The sequence below is a fragment of the Pyxicephalus adspersus genome, chromosome 2, assembly GCF_032062135.1.
Source record: "Pyxicephalus adspersus chromosome 2, UCB_Pads_2.0, whole genome shotgun sequence".
Lineage (NCBI taxonomy): Eukaryota > Metazoa > Chordata > Amphibia > Anura > Pyxicephalidae > Pyxicephalus > Pyxicephalus adspersus.
Genome location: NC_092859.1, coordinates 79,383,553 through 79,407,252, shown reverse-complemented (window position 1 = coordinate 79,407,252; position 23,700 = coordinate 79,383,553). Strand labels below are relative to the sequence as shown.

Here is a 23,700-nt window from a genome sequence, read left to right as displayed (position 1 = left end):
TTTTTGAAAACCCAACACATTGCAAAGTAGGTCCACTGCAATGTGCACAATGCATAGCAATGGTAAACAATGCGATAATGTGAACTGGTTTCACAAGGGGGTCTAGGTGTGGTCTTACTTGCATTGGGTATATTGACAGCTCCATTTATTTTGAATGAGCTACCTTAACACTACATGTGTTAACCAGAATGCATTACTGCAGTGTAACAGTTTAAACGGCAATATATTAGGGTATCCTTCTGATGTCTAATTTTGCTACCCTTATGTAGAGGCTTTGTTTCCTACTCCAAAAATATGTAGTCCCTAAGCATACGTAGATCCTTAAACATGTATAATTTTGACATGATTTAATGAGTTTCATAAGTAATACAATTAAACATTGAGATCACAAGATAAAATGATAAAAGTGGTAAGGTTGCATGTCTTTGTATAATAAATAGCACAGTAATATTGTGGAAAAAATACCAACATAGAAAAAGAAATTCCAATTGGCACTTAGATAATCACAAGGTCGGAGGTTACCTAAAGTCTTGCATTTGCTTCTTTATAACTATCTGAGCTCACACCTTGGCTCCCACATTCTGTTTAGTGGAGGAGCTCTGGCAGCTCATGGGCAACAGCATTACCTGGAACTTCAGCTAAAGCATCATGCTTATTAAAAGATTTGGTAAAGCCAAACGTAATAACCTTGCACACTATACTTATAAATATTTATCATATGTTCATTTTTCATATACCTTAACATTGTCTTTAAGTCTAAATAAAGCATAAAACCTCTAATTATATATTATTTGAATTCAGTCATATATGGCATAATATATATGGTAATTTGCAGTATCTGTCTATGTTTCTTTACTTGCTAGCATGTCAAAAGAAACGTCACAGACAATGTGCTGTACATTTATAAAACGAGAACGATGACATATTCAACAAGTCATTACATGGCCCAGAATATTCTTGCAATAGTTCAGCTATCCTTCAATCATGACAAGGTTATACTGCAGCAGACATACAACAAAATAAACTGGTAGATGAAAAATCAGAGTGATGTGACTGGATTTTTGTTGGCATACATGTCAAGACACTTCTCAACACAGCTGCAAAGAGAATATCCCCTATCCTTGGAACTATGATTTCTGTTGACATTTTGATGATGGAGCATAAAAACAAGGGATCCCATTCCTTGGATTAGCACTCTCTTTTATGTATTCACAATGAATCCCGCCAATTGCAGTGGACAAGATGTACAGATTCAAAGGTCACTTTTCATTATTTATTTCTCCAGTTTTACAATATTGTTACTGCTGCTGTTGGGATGTTTATGAATATATCAGGTAACACTTTGTTTTTGATTAAAAGGTTTGGTTACAAACAGGCATACACTCATAAAATATTTATATACCAATTATTTTTTGCTCATAAACTTGCTTGCATTTTTCAGAATTAGTATGTGTTGTGATTTCAAAATAGAATGTAAACACGATTATCACTTCACTTTTATGACCAATTTTATACTGTAAAATCAAAGAAATGATCAACACTGTATGAGTATTTTGCCTTGCCTAATTATGCTTGAATACGCTTTCAAAAAAATCAATGATAGAAAATGGTCTACAGGAAAAAAAATTTCAAAGTATACACAAGAATTATGATTAAAAATTCAACTTGTTTTATATTGGGAACTACCCAATAAGCAAGAGTTTGTCCCATCAAGGTCTATAAGATTGATAGCCAGGCACTTTTTAGCAGTTGGGTTGCAGAAATTGTGGAAGGCCACATATGCTGGATGGGGTATGTATGGACTTATTGGTGAGAGGACCCAGATCTGTGTATTAAGTTAGCTAGGAAGGGGCTAGGCCACATTTGATTTTCTCACCAGTGCCAGTGCCTGGCATTCAAGATTTCTGTGAGAGAGAGATGTTTGTCATGCCCTCTGGCTTCTACCTCACTGCAGGACACAACAAATGTAAAATCAGGTCTCTTGAGGCGTCTGCTCCTAGACAGAGCATGTGCTTTAAACAGTTAAATTGGCTGAAAGTTTCAATTCAGTATACAATTTTGAACTGTGATCTTCTGCAACTGAGTTGCTCTGTATTGCTAATGTACTACTTCTTTGTACTACTTTGATAAAGTAAAGGTCATGGTTATTTTAATCTCTAATGGAAGCCCTGAAGTGAGAATATGGTTTAGAAGAGCAGAATTAAATAGAGCTGGGATTCCATATTGGTATATATTTAGATATATATGAAAAACATATGTTATTAAAATTCATATGAAGCTATATAAAAAGGAAACATCATATCTGTTGCAACATTGACCTAGGACACATATGGCCAAATCAGGAAGATTTATGTACATTGCCAAATGATGTCAATCTCCAGCAGGTTTAATTGAATACTAATTTGTAATCCCACAAGTAAAATATACCTCACCAAATTGTGTTGTTTTTGGAACCATAATCCCATACATAGCTCGTTATAAAAACAAAATTATCAAAACATTTAAAAACTTTTAACATTAAAATATATATCACGGTCATACCAATAACAATATAATTGTGACCATATTAGATATAAACAATGGTAACTATTGGAATTAGGTGCCAATTAGATCATGAACACTAAGATAATGGTAGCCCTTTTCAATTAGTGATGCGTTTCATGGAACCAATTTGATTATGGTTCCAATAACAACCTATTTGGTGGGGTATAATATACTTTTTGGATTTGATATATAGGAGTTTGTGGAACCTTTTGTGATGTAATTGGGCTCCAGATAATTGGGCTTGTGAGACAATAGAGTACTTGACAACCCTCGCTTAATTACCAGCCTTTTATAGGCTATCCACAACAGCAGTCAATAATGAACACTGCACTGATACCTGTTTAAACATCAATCGTTCCTCTGTCTAGCCAAGTTTTGTGAATATTGGTGAATATTGTTGAATGCACTTAAACAGTAAAAGAAACCTACCTTTGGCTTGTTACAGCCACTAAGGAAAGTTGGATTGCAAATTGGATCACTCAGGTATGACTTAAGCAAGTTTGCCCTTAGTCCCTTTGGGGGTTCATTGGTCATCTTTATTCCATTTTGTAGGACTGATACAGGAAAATCTTGGGAGGGGTAACTGGTCAGCCATAAGCGAAAACTGAACTTGGTCTTTTCGGGATCTGTGATCACTTCTTCACAGATGTGTTCAAGCTCTGGCAGCCAACTTGTGGCCAAGTGACAGTTCTGAAGTACAACCCATGTCCCTTCTTCTGCTGCCTGTAAGAATCCACCAACATTATAAATAATACGTTATCATACCAACGATTCACTTGTCAACAGATAAAATTAACAGTAAATCCCAAACAATCTAGAAAAAACCCAAACACAATTATTATCCAAGAAATTAAGTTATACAGACTCTGTGACCTTTAATCAATCATCCAACTGTTAATGTTAATTCCCTGATTTAAAAATCATGGACGTATTTGCATTTTAATGGCTATTAAATGAGTGTCATTGTGAAGAAATAATAGATGCTTGGCCTTTTGGTATAAATTCTTTGTGGTATATTTATGAGATATGAGAAAGTAAAAGACACTGCAAAAGTTACCTGCATAATATATATTTGATATAATATTACAGAGTTGCAATTAAAAGTAACTTTATATGTTCATTGTGATATTTATGTACTCTTTAAAAGGAATATGTCACCACCAGTACTACTTTTACATACTGTAGTTCACTAATTAGCTAGGGTAATATGTTTCCTGCAAGTCTGTCGTTCGCTTTAATAATGTTACAATGTAGACTCTGTACAGCTATGTACAGCACTGTGTAATATGTTGGTGCTATATAAATACAATATATTAACAATAGTACAAACGCACTTTGCACATGACTAACATGACTATGTTACATAAGTTTTTCAGTGTCCAATTTTATTCTAAAAGTTATTTTCAACCCCTTTTTATGCTAGTTTCTGTCATAGAAACAAACCAAGATTACAAGAAGTAATTTATTAAGAAGTTACCAGCACAATCTGGTTAGTGTCTTGGTAACTTCCCTCTTGGTTCAAACTATTCCTACACATGCAACAGAATATTTTTTTCTGTCTTCCTGTATGAAATATCTCACTGGACTACCAGGGCCTATGTTGTCACGTGACTGCAGAATATGGATGCCTGAAAAGAATAAAACTTTATTTTTATGAGCTTAAATTGAATGGAACTTGTTATCATGGTAAAGTCAATACTCATTAGAGTTAATGTAGTTTTCCTAGTTTTTCAGGTAAAAGTAGGGATGTTATTAATGCCTTCAGGTCGACTTTCATATGGTATAAAAATGTTAATTTTAAGCTATAGGGTTGCAAATATGCCTAAATTATCTCACTTGAGTATTTATTAACCAGCATTTACACCTACACTTTTTAAAAACACTTTATCCACTAACATATCATTTGTATTTTTAACCCTGCTAGTTTATCAAGAGTTTATGGGATTTTAGCTTATGATGCCATTATGCATGTAGAAGAGTTGTTTAGTTAACAAATATGTGTAAAAAATTGAGTTAAAGCAACAAGTCCACCTTTTAATTTTTTTTTTTATAGATCTTTAAGTAGGTGTCATTCTATCTGCTATTGCTCTAAAGTTTCTCCTTTAGCACTTTAAAGCACTTTACCTTCTCAATCATTTTTCGAGCAATAGGACCTTGGCCTTGGCCCAAAGAAATAGTCTGAAGATTGATACCACCCATGCCTGAAAGAAAAATGTGAAAGTAGTTATACTTATAGCTGGTTTTTAGATGCAGAAGCAATAAAGTTCAGAATAAGAACAAAGTTTTAGAAAGTGTGCACTTAAAATACAATTGCCACAGAAGAACTAATAACCTAACTACATAACCCAACAATGATTCTGTTGACAATATATATATATATATATATATATATATATTTATATTTACAAAGATTGTCTATCTTAAAAAAGAAAGTGCTAAAATTCTTATCTTTCTTTATGCATGCCTAATGTTCTGACATAATATATTATTTATAGAAAATTGAATTCAATTCTAAACACACTTCTTCAACAAAGAAAATAATATTGCATCCAACTACACTCTCCTTTACATCAAATGGAAAACTAATTAAACAAGATAGTTGTAAAGTGATATGAGCTAAAGACAATTGTCATTTTTATAGTTTTTAAATGCCCTCACAGGAAAGCTGTGGCTTGATTCATTAATGGTGACATGGGGAATTGGATAAATTTACTGAAACTGTGGATCCTTTTTTCAGACTGCCAATTAAGGAATGGATGAAGGAGTTTGTTAGTAGTGCCTAGTACTGATAATACATATATATTTTTTTCTATCAGTTCAAGGGGCTAGTTTAAGAAGAAAGGAACAGAAGGTGCCTAAATTTACATTTATCTAATATGTTGCCAAACTCCAGAAGATCTCTGCAAATAACATGTAAAAATACACAGAAAGAAGTTTTTTTGGCATGAAAGGGTTTCATTGTTTACTAGAGTCGCAATACATAACACTGAAGAACAATTTTGAACAAATTTTTTGTTGACTTCAATTTATAGGCCTATTTACACTAACATAGGTATGCTTTTTCTGAAAGTGCAGTTAGTTTTCTTCTATGACGTCAGGTTTTTTCTCTACCGCTTATAATAATGCGATTACTGTAGCGTGGATTTGTATAGGCTATTTATTTACACGCAAGACAGTGTGGTCAGAGGTTGTACACTGCTCTACATAGTAAATAAGCAAAATATATTTTTCTACTTACACACATATTTCCTTTCTTTCAGATCATGTCTGGCTCTGCTGTTTCTCGTCCTAAGTGCCTAAACAACCCTGATTCATTTTGTTATATCTTATATTTTTGGCAGTTTCACCATTCCCAGTCAAATGGCGAACATCAGCACATTTATAGAGCAAGCCTATTTGGCATATTTCAAAGTTAAACTTGGTGATCAAGATAAGTTTTGGGTCTCTCATAAGGTGTGCAAACAGTGTATTGAGGGTTTACGGATGTGGACAAAGGGAACACGTGATAAGCTGCCATTTGGTATACCTATGGTTTGGTGAGAGCCAGGAGATCATTTCAGTGACTGTTACTTTTGTATAGTGAAAACATCAGGATATAACAAGAAAAATAAATGTAATATAGAGTAGCCTAGTCTACCATCGGCTATACGCCTAGTGGCTCATTCAGATTAAATCCCAGTGCTGGTTTTCATTACACTACCCTCATGAATATAGTGATGAACTCGGTGACAACAATGATGAAGAGTTTGAAATTGAAGTGGACTCTGTTCGTAAGGGATTTGATCAGCATGAGTTGAGTGATTTGGCACGTTATTTGGGACTATCGAAGAAGGCTCCAGAACTCCTAGCATCAAGACTGCGTGAGAAAAACTTACTTGAAAAAGGAAATAAGTTATCGTCCTTTCCAACCAGAGAAATTGCATTTCTGCAGTAGTTTAGAACTGACAGTGGCTTTGTGTATTGCCATAACATACCTGGTTTATTGGAGAAATTGGGAACTCCAATCTATAACTCAACTGAATGGTGACTATTCATCGATAGCTCAAAGCAGAACTTAAAGTGTGTCCTCCTTCACAATGGCAATATATTTGGGTCAGTCCCAATTGGCCATTCAGTTTTTCTTTGTGAAGAATATGCAGACATAAAGAGAGTCATCACTGAGTTGTTGCAATATCACCAACACAATTGGGTCATTTGTGTTGAACTTAAAATGGTATGCTTCCTTCTTGGCGACGCGGATACAACGCGGATAAGTATCCCTGTTATCTGTGCATGTGGGACAGCAGAGCTCGTGAGAGACATTGGGTGGAAAGGAATTGGCCTCCAAGATCCACCCTAAAACCAGGTGATCCAAACATTCTACATGAGCCACTTGTTGATAGAAAGAATATTATATTCCCACCTCTGCACATGAAACTAGGCCTGATGAAGCAGTTCGTTAAAGCTTTGCCAACTGAAGGAGACTGTTTCAAGTACTTCATGTTGACATTTCCTATCCTGTTGTTTGAAAAAATAAAGGCCGGGTGTTTGATGATCCACAGATTTGGCTGCTCATCAAAGATGAACATTTCATCAGGACAATGTCAGAAGTCGAAAAGAATGCTTGGTTTTCATTCAAAGCCATTGTCAAGGACTTTCTTGGAAACACATGAGCAATTAATTACACAGAAATTGTCCAGAAACTCTTGGAGAGCTACAAAATGTTTGGATGCAATATGAGCATCAAGGTGCATTTTCTGTGTAGCCATCTTTCTAACTTCCCGGAAAACCTTGGTGCAGTCAGTGATGAGCAAAGTGAACGATTCCACCAAGATTTAATGGTCATGGAAGGACAGGATCAGGGTAGATGGCATGTACATATGATGTCTGAGTATTGTTGGAGTATCTACAAAATTTAAAAACTATAGGCGTAAAATTTTACCTTAACTGATTACCCGATTAATTTTCAAATGTTTTACTGTAAAAAAAATGTCATAGAGTAACAATAAATCCTTTGTATAAACCAAAAAAATTAAATAAACAGTATATTCAAGTTATCATTTCATTATTTTTTCATTGTATTTAAAATTGGTATGTTTTTTGACAAAAAATAGAGGGTACCCTGTATCGTAAAAACCGGATGTGATAGCAAAAAACTAAACCACCCAAAAATTTGTAAAAAACAAGTGTAATATCTAACTCAACAAAAAATGCATTCCCCAGTGTAATAGATAAATAGATAAACAAACTTTGATTGATTGATTGACTGACTGTGAAACAAGAAAGTTTTGGAAACTGCAAATAAATGTCTGCACACAGTGCTCCTTACCTACCGTCACATTCTCTACATACTTAAAAAGACCCACACTGAAGACCCATCAAGAGTTCAGTGCGAAAGACTTATCACATCAAGAGTAGCACTACCTCATACTTGTAGTGCAAAATTTTGTCTACCTTTGACCTGTTTACTTATTATAAAGGTGGGTGAGAAGGCCTGTGTGATCAGTACAGTACTCTCTGCCTTACATTAGGTTCACCTTCACACACATGAAAGGACTTACCCTGAACACCCTCCAAGAGTTCAGTACCACAACTTAACCTTCACCAACAAGGTGTAGCACAACCTCATATGTGGGGTACCACATTTTGTCTAGTTTTGACATGTTTCTTGTTTTTTTTTTTTACCACACGCACCTGCCTGCCAGAAAACTTGACACCTCATAAATATCAAGGAAATATTTTTCTTTTAAGAGGAAAAAAAATATTTTGAAACTGCATTATTTTACTATTTACAAACAGTGATTGCTCTTAAACGTTCTTTAAATAATGACCTGTGTGTGTTTTAATAACAGTTGCTTTTGGTAGCACAAGGTAGCTGAAACAAAACTAATTATTTTAAAATATTTTGTTTTGAGTGCATTGAGAAAATATGCAAAATAAATTTTTTTACCTTCTAATGCATAGAGACCAGATAGCGACATAAAAAAAGGACATTGTATATGGGCCAAAAGGCAATTAACTCCCATCAAATTGTACCAGTCACAGTCTGGTACAAATATCACACAAACAAGCAAACTAACAAACTGGCAATAAACCAAATAATAGCTGTCAGAGTTTTTTCCTATAGTATGTGCAGCATCTTTGGCATAGCAATGGGAAAAGATGTAGACAATTCACTAAATATAACAATGGGGGATAACGAGTGGTAAAATGTTACACCTCTTCACAAATCCAGGACATAGCCAGGAGTAGGCATACTAAAAAGATCAAATTGGGGAGATTGAGATTCTGAAATCATAGTTTGTGCCAAGTAAATTGAAATGTGATTATTTGGCTTGTTTTCATATCCTTTCACTAATAGCTAGCAGAAACTTGGCAGCTTGTCAGAAATAATGGTGTTTCCATCACACAAATATGTAATTGACTACCACTCTTGCTTCCCATTCTAGCCTTAATTCTGTAATACTGACAATGATGTGCTGGCTGCTTTATTTTTTTACATTCCGCATCTCCTTTTGTTTACCTTGAAGGTTAAATTCAGCAAAATAGCAATAATTTACAGCTAGATATTTATGGTTGTTTAGAAAACATCATCTGATTAGGCCCCAAGTGCATATTTAGCTCACCTTACTTACTTGTACTGGGAGAAGGGCAGTTACCTATGTTTATTCTTTTGTAATTGAATAGGAAATTCATAAATACATACACACAAGCAAAAAAGTCTGGTATATTTATGCATACAATATGAAAAAGACTCTATTTAAACTTAACCCAAGAGTATAACCCAAGAGACAGAGTTAGGCCAATCAGTTCTTTTATAGAGGGGGTCAACAACTTACTGTAAGCCTATTGTCATGAAATACTGCCATGAGTGTTCTTATTGGCTCAGTAGTTTTTATGTTTTTTATGTTTTGCATGACTGTAATGTTTATATATTGTCAAATACAGAGAAGTATTTGACCTAAAGCAAACCTCTGTGTGGTTTAGTCAGGACATAGCAACAGGTTCACGTCATTACCCCCTATCTCCAGCTGAACATACTCACCTTCCCTGCCCTTCCACTCCATTGAAGGAAAGACCCCCCCCATCCTAATTAATATTGTCACACAGACTCACCAACAGTGTGGCTGAGTGAGCATAGTAAAAGTAAGAATGTATTTTTGGGTATAGGGCCTTGTATGGCCAAAGTACATGTTTGCTTAAACATTAACCCGTGAACGGCTAGTAAAGCAGACATTATATGGCTTTCCCTACAATCCTTCTGAAAATCAGTATTTGAATAGGGATATACATAAATGTGCTTGTGTATGGCAACTAGCAGTTAAAGCCAGAATTCTTCATTGCCGGAGACAGTTAAAGTGTATTAGTGCATCTAAAAATTAATACAATTTGGCTCTTTTGCAAGGGTGAAGCAGCGGACTGTGAATGTGGGTATTGCTGGCCACCTCCTAGATTGTAAGCTCTTCGGGGCAGGGTCCTCTCCTCCTGTGACACTGTCTGTTTTAGTCTGCGGCACAGGTGATTACATAAATACTTACTCATTTAAAATTCACAAATGACATGTTTTACTTAAAACTACTTACTTAGCTATTTTGATATTTTTAAATTATATTTAGGCTATTGTGTGCAATTCAAATGATCGCAGCTGAAAGTTTCAGAATACTTTTGCCATGTTAAGTTCTGAAGAATGGGTCAAACATTTTGATCCTTGAGTACTAATAGAGCAATAAGCTTGGCGAATGTTTAAATTTCACATTTACAAAATTTTTAAACAATGCTAATTGATATATAAAAAGTTTTTAGTGTTTACTGTTTCCTCAACAGTAAACATTACCTGATAAGCATTGTATAAAATGCTTCCAAAAATATTAGGAAATTATGGAAATATATACATTTATATATATAAATATAATAGGAAAGTAGGAAATAGAAGATATTCACCTTTTTCTTCTGCAAATTTTAATAATAATTCTAAAGGATCAGCACCGGAAGACAACACAAATATCAATGGTGTACTAGAGGAAGAGCCCAAATAACTAAGCTGCAGGTCAAATGTTGGAGGATCGATATAAGCTAGACCCATCTTATCAGTCACAAATTGCTGGACTGCAGGAATAATCTGTAAAAAACATAACACACAAAACACATTTTATTTTTTGGGTATAGCAAATGCATGATATGACATAAAGTTACATAAAAAAATATTCTATCATAATATCATTCTAACTGCCCCATCAAATTGTAAAGTTGACGAAATGTAAAAACACATTGCTCACATTATGTTTTGGAGTGAAGAGTTGTCTGTGAGCTCACCACCACTCATAATGACTGTATACAACAGCTATAACCTGTAATCATTAAATACTGCAGTACGTGTTCCTATTGGCTGGTGATCATCAGTGGCTGCCCTGCCCCCTGACAGCTATCAGCCAATGAAAAAGCATATCACTGTAAAAGCAGAATTACAGTCCAGTACTTTTTCAAATGTTTCACATTAAAGCATAAGTTCAAAAATAAAACATTAGTAGGTATGTTTTTGATTGCAGAAGGGAAAGGCGATGTTCCCTCATGTGATAAAATAAATGTATCTTCCCAATTGCAATTTTGTAGGTATGCTTGCTTTACCACATTCCATCTTGAGTGTCCACATCTTTATTCGTACCTCTTCCAGGTCTTTGGCCATCATGACTGACTAGTCAGGGTTACAGAAGGCTGACAATAAATGGAGTAAAATGCCTTTCCGATATATTTGGTTTTGCCTGGACCATATACATTCCAGGTTTGCTGGATCACCCAGCTTCACTGATGAAAGTGTATCCTCTCCAGCCTTGGAGAGCTTTATTAATTCAGGTCTATGGTCCCTTCCTGAGCAAGGCATTTCCAGCAGCAATCAGAGACAGATAAATCCCAACAGAAGTCTCCTCAAAACCAGGTGCTTTTGAAGGTATTGACCTCTGGGTTTCCCTGCGGTGCTCGGTGGTTTCTTCCACTGACCTCTTGGTCACTTCTTCACAGAGAACAGGAGGCAGGAAGCACTTAGTGGTATAAGTGCTTAAAGTGACCCTTACTGATGCTGAATTGTTGGCACCATTTGGTGCTTGTAGATACTGTACCTGTGTTAGTCTTCCCTATGTCCTTGTGGAAATGTTTAAAGCTTAGGTCCAAGCTGTATGCAGCACCATGACTTCTCTTCAAGTCAAAGGTAGGCACCTCCCCTTCTAGCAATTATCTATTTCTCTTAAAAGAGTGAGTAGGGCTCAATGCCAGGTGTTTTTTTGCTTATTCTTGACAGAAAAAAAATAAAAGGAAAAAAATATATATATATAGTATTGTCATAAAATGTAGTAAAAACAATAGTTAGGTAATCAGTTTAGTTATTAATTTGTCTATAACAGTTAGTTAATAATAATTTGTTAATATATTTTGCAGCACTGCTGGAACAATTTTTATATTTTTAGGATCAGATCATAAATTAGTTCTTAGAATGATGTAGTGCAGCACCATGGCTGAGTGGTTAGCAATTTTGCATTTGCTGCACTGGGTCCCAGGTTTGAATCTCGGCTAGGACACTATTTGCATGTTGTTTGCAGAATCTTTGCGTGTTTTCTTGGGTTTCCTCCGGATAATACTCTTCCCACATTCCAAAAACATGCAGTTAGGGTAATTGGCTTCCCAAAATTGACATCAGACTGTATTAAAGTCATAAAACTAACTTAGAGACATTAGATTGTGAGCTCTTTTGAGGAACAGCTAGTAACAGGACTATGGACTTTGTGACGCATATGTCAGCGCTAAATAAATACTAGGTAATATTATTAATACTGTAAGTCCAGGTATGACCTGTTGAATCACATGCATGCTCTAGATTTACAAAAGATTCTTTCATAAATGATGAGAAAGACATTATTGCCTTCCATGTAGTAGTAAGTGAAATGATGTGTACACAACCTAAAAAATAGTGTATTGTATACACATTAGCAGGGGTGGATCTGTCTTACTATACTGTGTAATTATAGTGGACAACATAGCTTACTTTCAGTTTTCAGACATGTCAGCAGTTGTCAACACTTAGCTGACATTAAACATAGTATAATTGGAGGTATAATATAGGGCTATCTGTAACAGTAACTGAGTTTTTTCTGGATAATTAGATGTGCTCATATATTCCAAGGATAAATGTCACCTCCGTGTATAAATAGTAAAACTAAACTGTATAATGCATAATGTTTTAATGACCTACATCCAAAAGAGCCAATAAAAACTCATATCTATCAGAAATGTTCTATGCTTTGGTCAAAGCATCTAATTTGCCATACAGTCTGTGACATTTTTTAATCCTCATAGTTTATAAATTCACTCGTATGTGCTAAGAAACAGCATTCTCGTTACTAAAAGACAACACTATATTTATTAATGAGCACTGATCATTTTTAGGTTGTGTTAGGAAATGCTCATCTGTCTGGCAACTCCGTGCTGTGCACCATCATGGTAATAAACACTGTCTGTTCTGTCCACCAATGTCAATTGCGGCAGCCAGGAGAACTGGGATACCAGCAGCCCCTGCTTCCCTTTAGATGTGCAGCCTGATGGATTTATGGCATCCCCAGCATCCCTTTGTTAGGCTGTGAACAGATGAAAGGGATTCTAGAGGCTGCTTAGCTCCTGATTCAGTCCTGCACTGCTATTGGCTCCTAACACTTTAAAGCCTCCCTGCTCCCAGTCAATAGTGCCTGTTGTAGCGTTTGGCTGGGCTAATCTGTGCTGGAGATTTATCGTTTGATTCACTGTTGCTGACCCTTGACTGTTTCTGACATTGCCAGTTTATGCTGCCTGGACCGACCCTTGCCTGTGACCCCGACTCTGCTTGTGTTTTGTCCTTGTGTACTTTGTTTGGTGGACAGATATTCTGTGTATGACCTCTGCTCTGTATTCTGGACTTGGCTCTGTTGCAATCTTGGTACTGCTATCTGGGGGCTCCTGGCTTGCTGCCAACCCATTCCCAGACACCATCTCTTGCGCAGTAAGTCCTGGGGGCAATCGAGTTCTGGGAGCAGAGAGGCTTTAAAGTCCCAGCAGCCAATAGCATTGCAGGACTGAATCAGGAGCTGATCAGCCTCTAGAATCCCCTTCAGCTGTGCACAGCCTAACAATGGATGCTGGGGATGCCATAAATCCATCAGGCTGCACATCTAAAGGGAAGCAGGGGCTGCTGGTATCCCAGATCTCCTGGCTGCCGCAATTGACATTGCTTGACAGAACAGACAGTGTTTATTACCACGATGGTGCACAGCACGGAGTCGCCGGACAGATGAGCATTTCCTAACAGGTTGATTGCAGAAAACATTTTTGTAGTCAACAAAATGTCTCTATGTACTACTTATTATTCCACCTTTTTAGCAGTTATCTCACTGTTCACATGATTGCTTTTGTGCCATAAATGAATATATAACTGAACATGGTATGACCCCATTTTTTCCTTTGGGATCAAAAACACATTACCCATATATTCAACTGTAACAGTTGGGTGTTGGAGAGACATGTGCAAAACATGTACCTACACAAAAAACATATATATTTTTTTATAAATTAGATAAAGTTAAAGTTAGTTAAAGTATAAAAAACTATTTTAACGTGTATTTTGGGGTAGAGGTCAGGAGGACCTGTGGGAATATAATTTTAAAGGCATGTGTTTTTACCGTAAATGAATAGTAAAAGGTAAAACTCTTTTTTTAAAGATGGAAAGTTAATATTCATCAAATTTAAGTCAATCAGCAATATTTCTATTTCTTCTTTCAGAATTATGACTGCAACAAGGTAATACACAAATCATCCAAATAATATGCTTCTGTCAATGACTTATTTAGATAATAGATGAGTCAACTTTGACAATGATTCATCCATTCATTAAGTGACTCACTAACCGATTCTACAAATGTAAACTAACTGGCCAGCACTGTGCTTACAGTGATTGATGTGGATTTCCATGGCTTTCGGTCATTGGATGGCGTGATTAAGGATGAATTTACTTCTGGGGACGTAATTAAAGATTTTAATATGTATTGTTGTGTACCTATTTTTAAAAACAAATCATTTTTTTACATTGTTTGTGTCTTTATTCCTAGGTCTTCTATTTAACACTTTTTGGGACTGAGTAAAGGATACCATGTACTCCTGTTATCATTCCCTAGGGTGAGAGGGCTAACTAGGGGGGGCTTTTAAAAAAGGGTATTCTAAATTTTAATAAGCTTCCCCCATAGACCCTTACAACCATGAGCGGAAGGTTGTGGGGATAAGTTAATGTTCCTTAACCCCCCAAGTTGTTGAGGAAGCCAGGGGAATCTGGTATGTCCAAGACAAGGGGCTCACATGCTCACTGCTCACACTTTTCCTGGTTAACAAGGCTCTAAGGTTGACCATGTTGCACGGGTCTTCCTGACCACCCCAACCCCACTTGTTGTGACAACAATACTAAATTTGGCGGCTTTGCATTTTACTTAAAAAAATACCAAAAAAACTAAACCTCAGAGGCTATAGACTTCAATGTATTTTGCTGAAATTTTTGGCAAGTGTGTTTCCTAATTGACTGTTGGCTTAACCTAAACCCATGATACTCACCTATTCATGATCCACCACAGGGCACCACCATCTTCCTTCTTCTTTTCTTCTTTGAGGTGATCTTACCCATATTGATTGTCTGTGATGGGAAGATGATGTAACTGCCGTGCAGGAGTTTATTCATTCACGACACACACAAGGCTGGAATTGCTCGGTTTTTCTGGCAACCAAATTTGACGGCTGGGTGAACAGTTATTTCAAAAGGGGCTTCGCCTGTTTTTTTTCTGGAATAACCACCCGCCTGATCGTAGATTTTTTAAAGTTGGACTTGTGCACTTCTTGTGATGGTATACTAACTATGCTGTACTTCTAAATTTAAGAAGGATTTGGCACAATAATCAAGAGTATTTATTTGTTTACTTTTGAAGCCTGGTGTATAACATTCTAACCGTTTACAGTGAGATATTGCTTAGTGGATAGCACAGCCAGATCACACAGCTGCTTGTCAAAATCTTCCCGGGCACGAAAGCTGCTCTTATATTTATCCTTACAGAGTGCTCTGGAACAGAAGTTCCAAGATGAATTTTACATGTCTGTCTGCTACTGTCTAGACAAGACCCAACACTGACCTATTTCTACCTAAATATAGATCTTTCCAGCGCAAACTCTTAATGAAGTTTCCAGACTGGAGTCTGGATATTATATACTATTTAGAAATCATTCAAGTCTAGTTTGCACTTTTGCACTATAAAAACTTGATAATAAATGGAATATGCAGTATAAAGTCTTTGTCTTATGGGCTAATATTGTATATATTATAGAAACAATTTATATTTACCACTTGTAGTCCACAGGTGGCAAACTCGAGCTTGCTCCAATAGACTTTGATTGAGTTAACCTATTTATTATCAGTGAATAGCCTTTAAAACCTAAATCAGTTAACTTTAGTATTCCGTATTTTACATGCATAACATGTATACAGTAGAAGGGGCAACATACTCTCTTGCTAGCTCCTAGTGCTTTTTATAATTTCAGTTAGCTCACCTAGCAGCAAAAAAGTAATACGGCATTCATGATCTTTTTTATTACAAAAGACTGGTATGATCTGAAAAGTAAATGTCACAGAATCACCCTATATTGTGTGTGTTGATAATATATCCATTGTATATAAGTAATAAAAAATATAGAAAATATCAGTTTGTAAATATTTTATAAAAAAAAAAAAAAAAGGCAAATTTGTTAAAAAGGTATAACATTTCTTAAATGTGGGGTTTTATGTTTTACTATATTCATAGGTCATTGAATATATCTGAGCGGGGATCACAGATATCCTAGGTAATTGAACATGAACCGACTATGGAATGCTATGGTCTTAGATGCTGGGTTAACAAACATGGGAGCTCAGTTCAGTAAAACATTGTTTGTTGCTATAGAGTCGTAAGAACACAAGCAGTGCTGGTAGATGTAATTTATATTTTTTAATAAAGTAAAAGGGGAAAAAATAAATGATTAGGACAGAGTTTTAACCTTGTAGAATTCATTGTTCTTCCCAGGACAACATGCAGCATATTGTAGGTTCCATATATGAGGGGGTGCTGAGAAGTTCCTGGCTTTGCCCCCTTCCAGATGAAATAGAAAAATAAATGTGGGGGCATATGACAGCCTAATATCTTAATATGTAACTGTGCAAATAACAGGTCTTTGTAATTCTTAAATCTATTTTTTCTTTTAGTGAGAAGCTGTGATGGTAGAGGCACAAGCAAGTTTCACGTCAATGGAGTTACAGGCCTTCATGAAGTTTTTGTTTCTCTAGGGAAAGTCAGCAAAGGACATTCACACTGAGATGTCAAAAACGCTGGTGGAGAAGTGTCCTTCTTACAGCACTGTCAAAACCTGGATATCTCGTTTCAAGACTGGGCATATCACCATTGAAGATGAGCCCCGCAGTGGGCGCCCCGAAACCTCAACCTGCGATGCTGTCCATAATCTAATTATTGAGGACTGGCAAATATCCACAAAAAAGAAAGCCCAGATACTTGACATCTCACGGGAGCGTGTTGGGTTTGTTATCACCACTATCCTACATATGCGCAAGCTTTCAGCGAAGTGGGTGCCGAAATGTTTGAACAGTGATCAGAGAAAGGAACAAGTTAAAGCATCCAAGGCCGTTTTGGTCCATTTTGAAGCTGCACAGGACCTTTTGGCTAGGTTAGTGACTGATGATGAAATCTGGCTCCACATCTATGATCCTGAAACCAAGGAACAGTCAAAGTAATGGCGCCACAGCGGGTCCCCACAGCCGAAAAAGTTCAGAACCCAGAAATCGGCCAAAAAAATCATGGCGTCCGTTTTCTGGAACAAAGACGGTATTCTGTTGGTGGACTACCTACCTCAGGACTCCCGTATCACCAGACAGTAATATGCTAACCTCCTGGACCAGCTGAAGGAGGCAATTAAGATGAAATGCTGTGGAAAATTGACTAAAGAGATCCTTTACAATGCACCTGTGCACACGTCCAATGTTGTGGCTTCCAAATTGAACACCCTGGGTTTCCATTCGGTCCACCAACCCTTCTACTCACCTGACCTAGCCCCTTCCGACTATTATCCAGAATTTGAAGAAACACCTGAAGGGGCAATATTTTGAGGACATTTCTGACGGCGAAGATGCTGCTGAGAGCTGGTTTGCGGCCCAACCAAAGGACTTTTATTTGAACTGTCTAGAAAAGCTGCAACTATGCTGTACCAAGTGCATCAGTCTGAGGGGGGAATATGTTGAATAAATGTGTTGTTTCATAACTCTGGCTCTCTTCCTTCTGAGCAATGCCAGGAACTTCTCAGCACCCCCTCGTATATAAAATTGTGATTTGATCTGACCAAAGACAGCCATATCAGGAAACTGTCATCTGATACCCATAATAGATCTTGTATATTTGTATGAACTGTCAATCCTGCACTGTTTATCACTATATTTCTGCAAAGTAATCCCAGTGACTAAGTTCTTAAGCTTAAACTTGCATAGAAACAGAGCAAATAAAAAGGTGAAATAGCTTTTAATCCTCCCTGAAGGAAATATATGTGATGCATCACTGTGCTTCTTTATTTCTTCAGCTTAGCAAATGTCCTATGGAGTTAATTTATTGATATTAGTCACATATTGGACACAGCAAAGACACACAGTCTGAGGTCTCTACAAATTAGTTGAAGTTCTGTTCTCATTTAATAGATCTGACCTAATTATTTACTCTTCGAAAAAATCCCCCCCAGAAAGTTTGGCTGCATCAGAGAGAGGTACCACCGAGCTGCTATAAAATATTGGGAATCAACATCTGCTGTTTCTTCCCTGCTGTAATATTTTTTGGAAAGTACAATAAAAGCAACGAGGGTTCCTGTGTGCCAATCTTCACCATTAGAAAGGACTGGCATGATTTCAGGAGGACCTGCTGATTTCTCCTGTCGAAAATACATTTCACTTAAATTTTCCATTGCTTGCACATGAAATTTTTATTATGTCCTTTACTGCTCCTTAAAAGAAAGGATCAGCTGTTGGACTTTTCTATTTATTTCAGAAGTGTCCACTGCCAAGGAAACTGGTTTTTAATAGGTGACCTATAACTGCACATGCAGCTTTTTTACTTTCCATATAATATGCTTTAAGGTTTAATTTTTCATACCTTTGGTTCTCCCAATTTTTTTTACAATATCCAGGTTTGCAGCTACATATTCTCCATGACATATTTTAGAATGTAGAAAAATGCACAGATAACTTTTAACATTGATATACATAATAGAAATGTTTTGGTTTCATTTATTCCTTGTTTAAGGTAAAAGAACCAAAGTGTTTTTATATATGCTATCAAACAGTTTTTAATTACATCTTTTCTATGTTTTATTGAGGAAATTAAGAGTATTTTCAAAGACAAATTTATAGTCATGTTTTCACAGTTACATTTCAGCAATTTTTTTTATTAATCAATGTTATAATATTTTTTATTAAAATGTATACTTTTCCTAATATAATGAAAGTAACATAATCTAAATAAGTCACTGATGGAGCGGTAAAGCACATCTATTGTGTAGCACTGTAAGGTGAGGCAGCAGAGGCTGTCTTTGTAATATACAAATATGTTTTCCCCATTTACAAACAATATATTACAAATTATACAAAAAAAACAAGGTCATTAAAAAAAAAACCAAATATTGATAACATTCCATCAAACTGACCTATTTTACTTGACATAGAAACATCTGCCACTGAAAAGGCTATATTTAAAGATACCATGTCACCAAATTACCAAAAATAATAACTGCAGGTCAAAGCTCCTAAATATTGTGTACTTGAAATGCTTACTCGCAGTATTTTTCCTTTTCATAAATGTTTTATTTCCCTGAAGTTCTCAGCACATCCCCTGCCTTCTTGCAAATCATAGCCCTCTCCTTTCTTTGAATTCCTCTGTGTGCTGGCCCAGCTCATCTGTTCCTCCCCTTATCTACCTTCATAACCTTTATATATAGTAAAAGAAAAAAAAAAAGGGTTTCTCTTAAGTGACAGTTTCTAAGTCTCTTGGGGCTGCTGACATCACATCCAATATAGCAGCATCAAACAGCTCAGACTGTTGAATGTTTAACCATAAGGGGCTTTGAGAGGTAAATAACATGCACATAATGTGTTAAATGAACATGTTATGCTAGGGAAATATGTTTTTTTTTAATGGATAGTCTTATGATAGGGACTTTTAAGGACAAAATAACTTTTCCTGTATGTTGCAGTTTATTGTGATATTTTTTTTAAATCATAGCTTATGTAGTTCAACCGAGCATATTACAATTTACATTTACCTTGTCAGGTCTTACACAACGTAGAACCAGCAACTTCTGGAAATCAGTCAAAAGATCTTCCCATGGCTCCGGTAATTCCATTTCATTAGGGTGAGAAGAATCATATATGCTCTTCCACTGGCTTATCTGAATAGAAGAAAATCACTATGATATTACTGATTAGGAAAAGCTACATTGTAACCAGCCCACTCAATAAACATTCCTGTTTAGACCCAAGACAATAATAAAAAGTAATTCACAACAATGAATTTACTGCTACAGTCTGAACTTGTACCTTCCCTTGACACCTGTATAGGAAATACATTCATAGTATCCAAGATCCAAGGGTAAACAAACTTGATAAAAAAAAAATAAGAAATGCATGGAAGATTTTTTTTTTACATTGAAAACCTAATCAATGAGACATGTATTTGGTGCTGTTGAAGTTAATTTAAATCCCAAATTCTATTGGTAGGATAACCTATGAGTTAGCATCTGGAATTAAAAGGATTTTAAACAAACATTACATTTTTGTAGTTTTAGAGCCCAGCAATTCACTAAGACTTAGCCTGCTTCCCCAGTTGTGTTGAAAAGCTCATTTTTGAAGTTTCTTTTTGTTCCAATTTACCAGTACACATTAGAGTGTTATTTGGACATTGCGTATTTAGACTGCAATGAGAACACAGACAGCAGCATTCTAAAAATAATAGAAGCATTTAGGAGCCTTTATGTGCATTTATTAGTATTTAAGGGTGGTTACAGTGATTTTTCCTTTGTTACCCTCGCCTCTGAAAAAAGTAATAACTTGGATAAATGCATTCAAACATTGTAAGTGCTTTTCAAGACATTTCAAAAAACATCCATGCACAAAAAAAAAAAAACCTGAGTTCAGGCTGTTCACTTTGCAATACCCAATCAAATGCAAGGGCATGTAAAGAAAAAAAAAAAACATGATGTTTTCTTGCACAGGATGGATGGCTGTAGAAGTAACAGAACTGTAATTACTAAGCTAAGTGAATTATGCCTTTCAGCCTAAACTTGTTCAATTGACTACATTATGATTGATATACTATAGGAGTTTAGGCTCCTTAAGTTTTTACATCTACGATACAATATCCAAACACAACATCCAAACTTTATCTATGTAGTCCAGTGTATTGACGAACGGAAAGATCCATGCATTGGGGGGGACAAAACAACTGCTCAAGAAAGAGATGGTCAAGAAGCAGAAGATGGTAAAGTTTGTAGTTCAGAATCTTTAAACATTTTTTTGTGAACACTGGGGAACTTTTTGTTGAGTTAGATCTTACACTTGTTTTTTACCAAGTTTTGGGTGGTGAATCTAGAAATGACCCCAGTTTTTGCTATCACATCCAGTTGTTATGATATAGGATACCCCTCATTTTTGTGAAAACCATACAAATTTTACATACAATGAAAAAATAATGAAATAACTTGAATGTACTGTTTATTTAAATTTATTTTGTTATTAAAAAAATTTGGTAAAACTTTATGACATTTTTTTTACAGTAAAACATTTGAAAATTAATTGGGCAAGCAGTTAAGGTAAAAATTCACGCTTATAGTTTTTCCTGGAGTGTTCAGTGTTAGGACAATCCTGCCGGATGCTCCAACAATAGTCAGCCATCATATGTACACCCTATCTACCCTGATACCGTTCTTCCATTTATTAGGATTATTTTTAATAATATTATTAAATAGGATTTATATAGCCCAACATATTACGTAGCACTATACATTAAATAGGGGTTGCAAATGACAGACGAATACAGACAGTAACACAGGAGGAGGAGAGGACCCTGCCCAGAAAAGCTTACAATCTAGTAGGTGGGGAAATTAGCACACAATAGGAGGGGAGATGACCTTCAAATCTTGGTGGAATCATTCACCTTGCTCAGAACTGACTGCACCAGGGTTTTCCAGAAAGTTAGAAATATGGCTATGCAGAAAATGCACCTTGATGCTCATATTGCAACCAAGCATTTTGTAGCTCTCCAAGAGTTTCTGGACAATTTCTGTGTTAATATTTGCTCATGTGTTTCTTAAAAAGGTCTAGACAATGGCTTTGAATGATAACCAAGCAATCTTTTGGACTTTTGACATTGTCCTGATGAAATGTTTATCTTTGATGAACTGCTGAATCTGTGGACCATCAAACACACCGGCCTTTATTTTTTTCAAATAACAGGCTAGGAAATGCCAAAATGAGGTACTTGAGACATTCTCCTTCAGTTGGCAAAGCTTTATCGAACTGCTTCATCAGACCCAGTTTAACGTGCAGAGGCGGGAATATAATATTCTTTCTATCAACAAGTGGCTCATGTAGAATGTTTGGATCACCTGGTTTTAGGGCAGATTTTGGAGGCCAATTCCTTTCCACCCAATGCCTCTCACGAGCTCCGCTGTCCCACATGCACAGATAACAGGGATACTTGGTGTATCCTCATTGCTGGCCAAGAAGGAAGCATACCATTTTAAGGTCAACACAGATGACCCAATTGTGTTGGTGATATTGCAACAACTCAGTGATGACTCTCTTTATGTCTGCATATTCTTCACAAATTTCATAATTTTTTATAATAATGATTTATAATTATGTATTATTTTATAAATTATGATTCTAATATAATAAATAAATATAATAATTATACCCGGGAGTTAATCCTAAGAATTACAGGCCCACAATATAAACAAAAATTTATACGAAAAAAAATAGGATCACTTTTTGCATCAAAAAATGACAGAATGAGAGAACCCTAGGGGGGTTAAACCAGGTATGTTATGGCAATACACAAAGCCACTGTCAGTTCTAAAGTATTGCAGAAATGCAATTTCTTGGTGTTAGGAGTTCTGAAGCCTTCTTCAATAGTCCCAAATCACGTGCCAAATTACTCAACTCAAGCTGAATAAATCCCTCCCAACTCATGCTGATCAAGTCCTCTTCAATTTCAAACTCTTTATCATTGTTGTCACCTAGTTCATCACCATAATCATATTCTTCAAGGGAGGGTAGTGTAACGAAAACCAGCACTGGGATTTATTTTAAATGAGCCACTGGGCGTTTATCCCATGGTAGACTAGGATACTCTATGTACATTTATTTTCTTGTTATATCCTGAAGTTTTCACTATACAAAAGTTACAGTCACTGAAATGATCTCCTGGCTCTCGCCAAACCAAACCATAGGTATACCAAATGGCATCCTATCACGTGTTCTCTTTGTCCACATCCATAAACCCTCGACACACTGTTTGAACACCTTATGAGGGGCCCAAGACTTATTTTACTTGGAATGGTGAAACTGCCACAAATATAACAAAATAAACTAGGGTTGTTTAGGCACTTACGACGAGAAGCAGCAGAGCCAGACATGATCTGAAAGGAAGAAAATACGTGTGTAAGTAGAAAAAAAAATTTTGCTTTTTCACTACGTAGAGCAGCGCACAACCTCTGACCACACTGTCTTGCATGTAAATTTATAGCCTATACAAATCCAAACTACAGTAATCACATTCATATAAGCGGTAGAGAAAAAACTTGAGGTGATAGAAAAAAACTAACTGCACTTTCAGAATCAGCATACCTATTTTAGTGTAAATAAGATAAAAAAATAAAGGCAACAAAAAATTTGTTAAAAATTGTTACCCAGTGGAATTTTTAATTAAAAGCACAAACGTGAAAGAGCCATCTAAGAGGAACAAGAGTAACCATCCTTATACAGTAGTCAAGGTCTTCAACATCACCTGTCACCCATGTTTAATGCTTTTTAACATCTCCACCAAA

The 23,700-nt window shown here is 36.0% G+C and overlaps 1 protein-coding gene across 1 annotated transcript in view; it reads right to left on the bottom strand.

Annotated features, from left to right (window-relative positions):
- The window catches only part of LOC140323815 (dynein axonemal heavy chain 3-like), a 333,376-nt gene that overhangs the window by 30,334 nt on the left and 279,342 nt on the right, over positions 1–23,700 (bottom strand). The window contains exons 41-44 of the mRNA XM_072401190.1: positions 19,918–20,043; positions 10,465–10,642; positions 4,669–4,745; positions 2,974–3,267 (exon numbers count right to left, since the gene is read on the bottom strand). Of these exons, the coding sequence (XP_072257291.1) occupies positions 2,974–3,267; positions 4,669–4,745; positions 10,465–10,642; positions 19,918–20,043 (675 nt within the window). The remainder of the gene's footprint in view (positions 1–2,973; positions 3,268–4,668; positions 4,746–10,464; positions 10,643–19,917; positions 20,044–23,700) is intronic.